Source organism: Dysidea avara, chromosome 11, assembly GCF_963678975.1.
Source record: "Dysidea avara chromosome 11, odDysAvar1.4, whole genome shotgun sequence".
Lineage (NCBI taxonomy): Eukaryota > Metazoa > Porifera > Demospongiae > Dictyoceratida > Dysideidae > Dysidea > Dysidea avara.
Window position 1 is genome coordinate 10,831,918 of NC_089282.1, and position 12,429 is coordinate 10,844,346.

Genomic DNA, 12,429 nt, shown 5'->3' on the forward strand with positions numbered 1-12,429 from the left:
CGGGTGGCCACAACTCTAGTCTACATATATAAACGTACTTATACACCTTACTAGTCTGGTGCCATCCGTTAGCCCGGATTAAACTGTAGTCCACTTCGACAATGACTCAATAAAACAAATATATTCTAAATAATACTAACCTTTACGTTCGATTGTGGGAACCAGTTTTGTCATGTCACCAGATTTGAGTTTAGCCAGTGTAAATAGTAAGAATTAGACTAGTATCGTTTATTAGTCAGGTTTTGTTTACTTAAACCGTCTATTTAGCTGCTTTTTTTCGCTCGAGAGAATCACTATGGTGATTAGTCTGGTGCTTAGTCTATATGGCACGCTGGCATGCCGAGCACTACATGATGAGAGTCGAACAACAAATGCAGGTTAGTGATATAACCCATAGCGTACTAGCTTTCAATATATCAGGTGGCTGTAGTACTGCAGGGGGAACGTCATCGCAACGTCTGGATTGGTTACCCACAATTGATGTTAGAAACCAGGCCTTTATAAGTGTTCAGCTGTCTTGCAAGACTATCCCCACCTATTAGGTGAGTGGTACATAACAGTTATACAACGTGCACTCGCGCTCTGCCTGTATAAACGCACTTGCCTTCGGGCCTAACGGCCCTCAGGCTCGTGCGTTTATATCTGGCAGAGCACTCGTGGCCGTTGTATAACTATATAATAAACATGGAAATTATGTAAATATTTTAGATTCCTTAATTGGTACCATGGCTAATATGGATACCAGAGTGATCATTCATGCTTAGTAGGATCAGCAAGCCCAAATGTAGCTGAGGTACCAATAATTGATGCTGAGAAATGCACAGAAACCGACAATACATGTACAATGGCAATAAAAAATCAGTGGAGCAAAAAAGTTTGAATATCAATAAAGGTGCTAAAATGTGGTTAGTCGTTGTGGCCAAAAAGCAAGTTGTAACTTACTCTTGGCTATTGTAAATGGTAGTTATAAAGTTAGTTAGCTGCACCATAGAGAAAAGAAGCATAAATCCAAAGTTATTATACTTATATATGCGTTGTAAATCTTAACTCTTCAATTTACTGCAAGGATCTGACTAAAAATCTAAAAGTACCTCAAGATCCATGCAATCTTGAGATAGAAAAATTTCCATTGATTAAAAATTGCCTTATAATCCAACTATAGTTTTAATTTTCCTTCTTACCATCCACTATATTATAAAACTGCTTTAAATTCCAACAAAACAGGGCTTGCATGTGTGTAATTGTATGGATGCAATTACAGTGCACTTGTATATTTAAAGAATTTAATCCTATAATGTAAATTCCAGCAGAAAAAAGCAAGTTTTCAATATACATAGTTAAGGTTAGTAAGCAAAGTACAAGCGGCGTAGCTAATAGCTGAACTGTTACACAACACAAAATGAGCAAAAATATATTGTTTGCCATTCTGTAAATGCAGTTTCCATAATGTACATATTTTATGAACTCATTCTCCTCCATAGTTACCATTTCAGGAATCATCTCAGTATAGTCACAACAGACCCCACATCTGTCTCCTACAACTCCTTTGCTTCTTTAGAGTTTGATGTTACATAAATTTATTGAACACTGCCATGTTTTAATTTCTGTGGCATCAATGTTTCTTCTGCAGCCATTCTGTCATGTCCTTTTGCAGCAGGAAATGGACAGAAGGTGGTTTTGCTCTGTACACTAACTATTAAAAAAGGGTGGCCAGCCAATTGCATTGGAGTGAAATTAATTTAGGATACAGCAAGAGTGAATGATAAAGATTCAATGTCAAAATTTTGTTAATTGCAATTAGTTGTATATCAACATTCATTCTTGGCCACTTCAGATATCAGCTGTTTCAGTTGCTAGTTACTTTTACTTTTATATGGGTGCACTCTTTTGCAGTCAAGGTGTTCTGGCATGGATTAAAACTTTAGTAATTGGAGTTAGTTGCAATTGTATTAAGATTGATTTTTGGTCACTCCAAATATCAATTCTTTAAGTTACCAGTTACTTTTACTTTCACGAAGTCTTTCTCTAGCTATAACTGAGTTGTTTTTACATTGGGTTACAGGTACTTATAGTTTCTTGGACATGCCTTTTTTTGCAGCAAAGGTGTTTTGGGGTGGATAATAATAATACCGGATTGTTCTATGTATCTTCTATCAGAATTCCTCAAAAAAATGTACACTTTGTTAGAGTACTAGTATTAATACTGAAGTAAAGCTGATTGTTCTAGAAAATTCTATATATGTTTTATTAGAAGTATATACTGTACTCAAAATGTGCACTCTGTTTTCTGTACAGACACAATGAAGACAGACTAACAAGTGTATCGAATTGCATGCTTTACTTCAATGTTTGGTAATAATATTATTATTGTAATACTCTAAGAAGAAATGCAAGCAAATCCTAAAGTCAGCCATAGGCTGGTTTTTGGACCTTAGTAAGTACAAAAAGTAAAATCCACACAGTGCATTGTTAACATTTATTAGCATCAACATCATTGCAGCCATTTCTTGGCCACCACCTTTGATTTCACAACTTTTTTCACACAGGCTTTTTAAAGCTACATCATTATTTCACAACTTGTCTGTTTTTGCATACTATGTTCACAACATGAAAACATGCTCGTTCCAGTGTAATAACATTGGGACATATTCAACTGGTTTTGGTGGGGACCAGGTGAACACAAAGCAACTATACTACGCTCTTACTTTTACCCTAGTCAATGCCAGCCAAAACAATTTAGGTAAAGAATCCTGAGTTTCTTGGAAAACAGAATGGGGTAATGCTAGTGTCAGATTATTGTTACAGTGAAGAATAAAGCACATTATGCACAAGTTAAATAAAACTGCTCTGTTTATTTTATTACAGTTGTGGCAGTTACAGAGAGAGGTTGTTCATTCTGCAATAGAAACCATTTCGAAGCATCAGTTCTGAGTGAGTTCCACTCTCTATTACTCTTCCATTGGAAATTACAATAATCTTATCAGCATTGCGAACTGTTGACATTCGATGTGCTATCTTAATACAGGTACGACCCTTCTGTGCCTTCTCCAATGCTTCTTCCACCAACTATGAACACTTACGTAGCATTAGTGTATGGGATATACACTTGTTATTATTACCTTTTCACTCTCAGTATCCAGAGCAGAAGTGGCCTCATCCAATAGTAGAATCTTAGGATCCCTCACCAGAGCTCGTGCTATTGCCACACGTTGTTTCTGCCCTCCTGACAACTGACTGCCTTTAGGCCCAACCTTCGTCTCATAGCCCTAGTGTAACGGGAGCAGTAACAATGACATACATGCAAGCACACTGACTACTACCTGAGGTAAACCCATTATAAAATCATGCACATTAGCACATTTGGCAGCTTCTTGTACTTCTTCATCAGTCACTTCTCTAAAGTTAGCTCCATAACGGATGTTATCAGCAATGCTGGCATGAAACAAAACTGGCTCTTGTGACACCAATCCTATCTGACTACGCAGCCACTGAATGTTCAACATTCTTATATCAGTACCATCCAGTCTCTATTAAGGTAGTTTAATAAAACAAGACAGTTATTGACTTGTATCACTCACCACTACTCCACTTGATGGATCATAGAATCGTTCTATTAAGGCAGTGACTGTGCTCTTACCACATCCACTGGGACCCACAATAGCCAGTGTCTGTCCTGGTAAGACTGAGAAACTGACACTTTTGAATACCGGAGCTTCATTCCTTGTTGGATAAGCAAATGCTACTCGATCAAAAGTTATCACACCATTTGTATGATCCTATAGTATCACTGATAATCACATTTGCAGTGAACAATTACAATTCATACTGGAATAACTCCCCATATAGAGCTGGAATTTATAGTGGGTATTCGATAGAGTAGAGAAAATATTGACTTGACAGAAGTCTTTGCTTTAAAATAGTTAGACAATGAATGATTAAGTGTTCTAGCAATTAAAGCAGCTGTCAAAATAGTTAATGTAGGCCTGAAATAAAAGTAGTACAATAAGTTTTCAGCAATGCTGTGAGAAACTTACACTAAAATATTCACAAGCGTTGCGTGAAATTTGTGTTCGTTGGGAACTGAGACCAGGAAAGCTCCAAATCGTACCATTATGCCAGCAATAGCAAACTGGCATACTTCATTTGTGCCATACACAATTCCAAGAGTTATGTGCAATTTTCCTATTTCACTAGGAAGAAAGAATACATCAGATATAGGGGTGATAACCATTAGAGCACTAATATCCGGGGTAAGCATCAAAGCACTAAAGTATTTGAATCTTTGTCTGTGTGCATTAAATATTAAAAACAAAAGTGTTAACCACAAGTACATATGCTTGAAAGTACTCTTATGTATCAGGACACATGATAGTGTGTCGTACTGCCAAGTACAATGCGTGACAGACAACTGTGTATTTTACAGGAACCAAGAAAATACTGTTTTCATGCATTCATAACTCAATAGTGCCTGAATGGAAATTAACTAGTTTTGCTCCGGAAACTCCCTTGGAATAGGCACCTCTTATTCCAAATTTGAGTTGAATCCACCCATCCATTACTAAGATATGCACCTTCAAATTTCATCTTATTTTCTTTGTATTTTTTTTCTTTATCTTCTTAATGTAAACTTTCTTTTCGCACACTTTAGAATAACTCATGCATGCTTTAGTTGATTGACTTCCAATTTGGAGGGCAGTAAGAACATACCGTACAGCATAAAAATTTGATGAGGAAAATTTTGACAAATTTTTGAAATGCTTGCCATTCGTAAATATTTTTCTCGTCAAAGTTCACATGACTAGTTAATTAGAATACTTCTGGTGTGGGACATTCGTCAATATTTTCCTCATCAATATTCAAGATAAAAAGTATTTGTCAAAATTTCCTCCATCAAATTATTACATGTATGATAATGCGTCACTTTTATAGGCCAAATTTGTACAGATCGAACTAAAAATAACAGAATTATACGTGATTTTGAATATTGCAAAAGCGATTTGTTCTTATGCCTGCAGGGTAATCTGCTTGACGGAATAATTTGAAAATCGGTCTGTACATGAAGTTACTATCAAAGTGCAAAGTTTGAAAGTACTGAGAGTGTTAGCTAAGGAGATATAAAGTAAAACCAAGCATGTGAAAAAGTATGATTGAAATACTCTAATAGAACAGTCACTGAGAAATAAAAAACATGCATCAGAAAATTTTTTTCCAGGTTTCGAACCAGGGACCTCCACACCTGTATAACTACCCAAGCCTTTACTACTCTGCCACTGCTGTCAGTTGCTCACCTCACTTAATTTCCACCTTATAATTGAAAGTTCTGGTTTAGTACACTAGAATGATAACATCTATTAGTGGAAATTCCAGAACATTCTATATGCGTTGTATTGAAGTGCTCAGAAAAAATGTGTGCTCTACTAGAGTACTTCAAAAATCGCCAAATATTAGTTTCGCCAATATTTGTAACTGTCTCTGGGAAAACCGGTCTTATCACCCATTTAAAAGTATCGAGAAACGCCTCTTTCCGTTGAAAAAAGTCCCAAAAATGAAAAATGCTTATACCGGTAGCTAATTCAACTTTGGGAAACATTTTGAACTTCTGTTTTCTGTTATAAACAAAGGGACCGCTGAATGTAAGAATACAGAGGAACAATAAAGAATGCATCGTTCATGTCAATAGGCTGAGACCACTTTTGAGACCTGACCTAGGATGGATATTGACAAGAGTACACACATTCAGTTTCGTGCACATGCACCACATTGTAATAATTTGTAATTGTTGGTTTTAAGGGGGGAGGTATGTAATAGCATTACTCACACACGTCATTATTATATTCTAATAATTGCTCCACCAATCATGTGATGCTAAATAGTGTGACCTCATGTTATCTCTAATTGTTATTAAGAGTTGTTGTGTGTGCTGTGAAGTTTACACATGGTATGAATTTAATTTGAAGCCAGAAATTGATGAAATTCCGATTTTCATAGTTTATTCATCTAATATTCATTATTTTGCTTAATTTTTATTTTGATTACCATGGAGGTACCATGGGTAATTCATGGGGCATTTTTAATTTCATTGCCAATTAATAATGAACTCTATGAAACATTAACATTTTATAAGGGGAAAATGAATTATTAGCGCATTACTATGCCAGCCCATGCAGTGATGGCACCCCAATGTCCCCTATATATATGTAATAGTTATACCATGGCTGCGAGGGATTTTGCTGATATATACACCCAAAGCACGAGGGCCGCAGGCCCGAGGGCTGCGGGTGTATATGTCAGCAAAATCCCAAGCAGCCATGGTACAAGTGATATATATCACTTGGGGCGCACTCACCTAATAGGTGAAAGAACTAATGAGAACTCATCCCATTTGTTTTATACAGTAGCATCTGAAGATCGATTATGGTTTTAATAGCGTGGGCTAATAGCCATCAAAACGTTGTCCATACGTTAAAACGTCATTAATACGTTACTATGCTTCAACACGCAATGTTAGAAAACTTGCGATTGTGGGATGGAGTTTATATTGTTATCATTTTTGTACTAACTTAAGCCAACTAACTTCGCTATTGGGACAGTAAGTAAGTTATTATATTAAGTTAAGTACTTAGAACTGTAAGTTACTAACCTATTTCAACGTAGCAGTAGTAGCTTTGCTGTTCCATGGTCTGTTCAAAGGCTGATACGCGGTGGGTAGAAATACGCATCCACAATCGCCCAAACAATTATCTTGTGCCTTCATTATCCTTTAGTAACAACCAACTACTCTATCTTAGCCTATGTACTAAGCTTAGCAACCTCTACAAAACCGAGTCCCACAATACAAAGCTCTATGTCGCTCAATATAACGAGTCAAAGCGCATCGATTCTTTGAACTGGCTGGGTATCAAAGTCATTGGCAAACCGCTTTCCCATGATATTGCCCGGGAAATATGCGAGTTAAACACCGAGCGGCGCCTTTGAACGCCCACGCTAAAGTGGTATATATATATATAACCAAGCTAGCAATTCCACTAAACTAAAGTTTGATCAACTCTTCACCAATGCATAATTTAATTAACAAACTGTATGTACAAACATGTATACATTTAAAATAAATACATACAGACTAATTCTAATAATAAAGGATATTTTGCTGCCTTGCATTTTGAATAGCAGTCACTAACGTTTGTTTATAGTGAGGAAGGAGAATAATCTTCCAGAGATAAAATGTTCTCTGTAGGAGTGGTAGTAAAATACAAAACTTATTGTGAACGCAATATGCTTTCGTACAAATAAAAAGTACAAAAAAGGCTGCATAAAGCAAAAATATTGTTTTGTTGCCAAGAAACATAAGTGTCAGTGCTGTGACAAAGCCAAATATTAGGCTCACAATTTCTAAAGTTCGTATTTTACTTTCTATATCATTTGTCATCTCACCTATCACACCTTCAATGATGTCAATCCTTTTCTGAAATTTAGTGTCCTCTGCTCTCTTAGTGCTTTCTTTTTGGCATTGGAGGCGCTGCTCATAATTACGTTGGGTGTGTTCTAGTTTATTACTAATTTATCTTTTGTTTCTTCCAGTTCTTCAGTTACTCTAGCAAGCTTAGACTTTAAAGAATATCGGTCATTCATGGCAAGGTTAAGATGGTATTGGACATTTGATTTGTTGTGCCTCTTTAAGTCCCTACGGGTAATGAAACTGTTGCATCCTAATTCATAATATCTGCATTTCACTTTTGCAAGTGGACAAACCTCTTCATGTGCATTCAAATTCTCACGAAGTATAGTAATACTAGTGTTACAGCAATTAGGACAAGGGAGTGGAAATTTTGGACATTCCTCCAAATGTTGGTATATGACATAACAAAACTTTCCTCTATATTGACAGTGCCTACATTCAATTATACGATACATACACTCATACTCTGTATGGTAAGATATTTTCTGTCTTTGTACTAGTTCCCCACAATCATTTGGACAATATACCTTCTGAAACAGGCAAGAATTATAAGCATGGTCATTTACGTCATTTATTTCACTCTTCCACTGACAACCTTCCTCTTTTTTGTCACAGTACACAAGAAGGCTTCTGATTTTACGATCAATTTGCTTATTAATGTAGCTTTTAAACTTTTTAGAACGACACACCAGACAAGCTCTGGAATTTGCTACGCATCCATCCAGACACGACTTAGGTTTTAAATATTCAGAGTGTTGTAGCTGGCCAATGGTGGTAGCTACGCATACCAAATTTTCACATATTTTACAACAATTTCTTACCTTCCAGATCATCCACTGAAGAAGTAGCCAACAGCTAAGTTTCCTGCCATTTTAGATAGTTTTTAACCCGAGATTGACTGTATCAGGCAAACTCCAAAGGGGTGGGAGGCTGGGGGGCCTGGAAGGTGGGCAAGATGGTGTTTAAAAATTGAAAAGGAACGTGTTGGGATGAATTAGGCCAAGTTATGGGCCATTCAAGGCTCAGAACTGGCTAAAATGAAAAGGAAATTTACAGCACAGGTCATTGTCCAATACCACGGAACTGTACAACCACACACAGCCATCTCCTGGTTGGCCAGGGCTCCATCAAGATCCCAGACCGCTTGTACGGCTCACTACTGTGCTTGAAAAAAGCAGCCAGCAAAAGCAGACCACTTTACTCTGGTCGACTGTGACAGTGAAATTTGATAGTGCATTCATTAAGCTTTGTGTTTGTGTGAAAAAATCTAACTTCCTGTCTTGGGTGATAAGACTGGTTTTTGCAGATCCAGCCACATTTGTTGTTATACAGTATAAGTTCGATTAGGAATCATAGAAAATAAAAAGTAAGGAATACTAGTGAACATTTAATCCCCATACCCATGACCGAAGTAGGGATTAAATGTTCATGCAGGTGCAGGCGATCTCCCTAGTTTCCCTACTTTTTTGTTTTATGATCCCTAATCAAACTTAAAATTTTCCTTATACTTGTTTGTTTACTTTTTGTAACATTATCATACAGTACAATAGTAACTGTATAGTAGGGACCACAAAGGAGTAGGTGTGGCCCACGAAATAACATCACCCAAAAAATAGCCTCAATTTTCCCAGACGATGATGAGGCAGTATTGGTTGGTAAAACTAAGCCCAACAAGCTTTCAGATTGACCCAAAACGCTTTCAACAAGTTGCTACGGAATTTTAAATTTTTTTTATTCAATGGAATTTTCTACTGACTGCCTGATGCCTTCAGACAAGCATAACTCAATAATGGCTAAGGCTACGGGCTTGATTTTTTTCACTGTTCGACGTCGCTTCAGCCCGAGAGGTGCCTTTTGGCATACTGAAGTATGTACAATGCATTCTTCATGGACTTACCAGTGTCCTCCTTTGTGTCCCATTCATCTTTGCTGACAGCAAAAAGTGTCGATTTGGTGGTAGCACGTGATGGCTTCCCTTTGTAACAAAAATCGTCCATATTTTTCATAGTGGCTACTTCGACCTCAGAGGTGTTTTTAAAACAGTTTTTGATTCGTACTGCTGTGTAAAGGGTTGAACATAGCCAACAACGAAGCGTAATGGCTACTTCTCTTTTCAGATGATAATTTATATAACTGGGGAGTGCACCACCAACCCTTTCGGTATGCATGGGTTGCAGAGATGCTTTTCGAACAGCTCTTGATTCGTACTGCTGTGTAATGGGTTGAACATAGCTGACAACGAAGCGTAATGGATAGTGGTGTGCGATATCAGGATTTTCATTTCGACACGATATCAATACGATAATAGGGTAAATATCGAAATTTCGATTTGATTTTCGATAATTTTTAATTATGTGGATGGAGTAATTGCGTGGGCAGCCGATATTTATAAATATACTTCAAATACAATTTACACTGCAAAACTATTGCATAGAACTAATAGTAAGCCTAGAAAACTGGTGGACAAGCTTTTAAAGTGGCTAGATTGTACAGAACCAACCTTCATAATGACGTTGACATGGCCATCGCTTGAGAATCGTAGAAGACATTCATGTTTAATTCTGCTATTTAAGTTCGTAAACAAGTTGATACATATTCCTACCCAGTATTTGCCAGTGCCATCCCCATAACAACTACCAGGGCTAACCACGATCAAAAGTTTATGCAACAGTATGCCAGAACGAACTGATATCTTTATTCATTTCTGCCAAGGACAATCCCTGACTGGAATAACTCGAATATTGAGGATTTAAGTGATTGTAATCTAGATTTTTTAAAAGATTATTTATCTAGTTATAGCTAGTTAATCACTTACATGACCTTTTTTTTTGTACATTAGCGTTATACCCTTGATGGGTTTTGCTAATCAATAAATAAATAAATTCATTTCTAGCATGATTGCGCAATCACACACTAAATGCTGTTGATTTATCGAAACATTCTTCGATATTTCGATAATTATCAAAACTTTTCGATAATATCGAAATCTACTAAAGTGGTATAGAAATCGATATGATAACGATATTGACAAATTATCATGATATTGATATTTTTTTGATATATCGCACACCACTAGTAATGGATACTTCACTTTTCAGACGATATAGCTGGGGCACGTGGCGCCATTTCAAATGTAGTATGCGTCACTAATCATAATAATATTATTTACAAAAAAAGTTAACAAACAAATATTTCAAAAAATTGGAATTTATGACTAGAGTAGGGACCATAGCACATCGATAAAAAGTACTGAAACAAGCTGGAGTAGTGCACGATATTAAATCACAGTAAAACAATAAGAAGTGTTATATCCCTACTGTGCATTTCCATTATGGTATCTTGGAGCACAGTAGGGATATAACACTTCTTATTGTTTTACTGTGATTTAATATCGTGCACTACTCCAGCTTGTTTCAGTACTTTTTATCATTGTGCTATGGTCCCTACTCTAGTTATAGATTCCAATTTTTTTGAAATACTTGTTATATATGACTGGTGAACCCACGCATACTGCATCAAAAGAAAGGATGGTGCTAGAGTTAATGTTTTCATCTGAACATGCGCCCCAGCTATCAATGACTCGAAAGTGAAGTGGGATTTACATATTGCTTTCAGCCCATTACACAGTGCTACAAACAAAGAACAGGAGAAGCAACTCCAGACACCACGGAAAATACAGACAATTCCCATTTACAAATGGAAAGCCATACATTGTGCAACCCTGAATTGACACTTTGGACTGTCAGCAAAAAGTAAAGGTAAGCCCATTATAGATGCATTTTACGTACTGCGATATGCCCATCCCAACCCATCACGAAGCTACCACTCTGCACAGAGTAACCACTCTACAAGCAAGCTTGCCTATCTAGGCCCTTAGTGAACTTCGTAATTTTTCCATAAACGATTCAATAGCACTGGTTAAAACATTAAACTCGTGTAGCGTAACCAAAATTCTCCGCGAAATTCTCCATGATATCTCTAGGATATGTCCATTCATTGTAACTGAATGTAACCAGAACATAATAGCTGCTGACCCATAATTGAAAATTTAGGTATGTATATATATAATACATCCAGTGGCTGAACTCGTATTGGCTTGGGTGATTGATCACCCTGAGAAGTGTTACATATTAGCTGTACAGGGGCATTCGGGTTTTGCCTGATATGTATGCCCTCGGGCCTGCGGCAATCAGGCATACATTAACTTACAATGCACTCGTTGCGGTCTACAATACCACAAATAAGTTATAATGCACTCGCTACAGCCTGCAGCAGTGCAATATACAAATTATGGTACTGGCAGTGCCTTTGAACTACCCACGCAGAGTGGTACATATCAGGTAAAGCCCTCATGCTCGTGTTACAACTATTACATAATAAACTGTCTCCAACCAGAATTACAGTCATTACAGCTGCAACAAAATGGACAGTAACAGCAGTAGGTATATCAGAATGTTATAGCAAGTAGTTGTGAAGCCTTACATGGTTGGTATCATGTGCCAAACACTGTTCATGACCTTCCATGCTATAAAGCGATTCCTCAAAACACAACAAACTGCTTACTTACAAAGGTTTACTTGAATTGATGCAGATGGATGACTTGAATGCCATGGTGGTTGTAACACAGAATTCTGAACACTCCTACATGTATATGCTACTATACCTTTTCACAAGAGATGTTTTCATCATGAACCACTGGAAAATGTCAAAAAAAAAGATGGCAAATTCTAATCTGTGTATCCACTTTGCCCAGTTTTAGCTTCACAGGCCACAGAAACTCGCGGAAACCTTGATAAAGTATGACTAAAGTGGTGCCATAAAATCTCGTATTTTCCATCATAAAGAATTTTGTATGGGCTCCCTATGGAGAATTTTATTTCTCTAACTTTGATTTCGCTTATTTCAATAAAACACAAGATGAAATTCAATTCAGTAAGGTGCATTGCAAAATATGAAGCATTGGCTACCACGTA

At 36.9% G+C, this 12,429-nt stretch overlaps 2 protein-coding genes across 3 annotated transcripts in view; one reads left to right on the top strand and one right to left on the bottom strand.

Moving 5' to 3' along the window:
- The window catches only part of LOC136237997 (uncharacterized), a 294,291-nt gene that overhangs the window by 195,057 nt on the left and 86,805 nt on the right, over positions 1 to 12,429 (top strand). The gene's annotated exons all lie outside the window — the stretch shown is intronic.
- LOC136237993 (ATP-dependent translocase ABCB1-like) overlaps positions 2,761 to 12,429 on the bottom strand; it is a 67,657-nt gene continuing 57,988 nt past the window's right edge. The window contains exons 19-24 of one of the 2 annotated variants that reach the window (XM_066028292.1): positions 4,035 to 4,190; positions 3,827 to 3,983; positions 3,579 to 3,776; positions 3,321 to 3,527; positions 3,120 to 3,266; positions 2,761 to 3,066 (exon numbers count right to left, since the gene is read on the bottom strand). In XM_066028292.1, the coding sequence (XP_065884364.1) occupies positions 2,875 to 3,066; positions 3,120 to 3,266; positions 3,321 to 3,527; positions 3,579 to 3,776; positions 3,827 to 3,983; positions 4,035 to 4,190 (1,057 nt within the window). In that variant the 3' untranslated portion in view covers positions 2,761 to 2,874. Of the gene's footprint in view, positions 3,076 to 3,119; positions 3,267 to 3,320; positions 3,528 to 3,578; positions 3,777 to 3,826; positions 3,984 to 4,034; positions 4,191 to 12,429 lie in introns of both variants that reach the window. The other variant, XM_066028293.1, reaches the window with a different exon arrangement.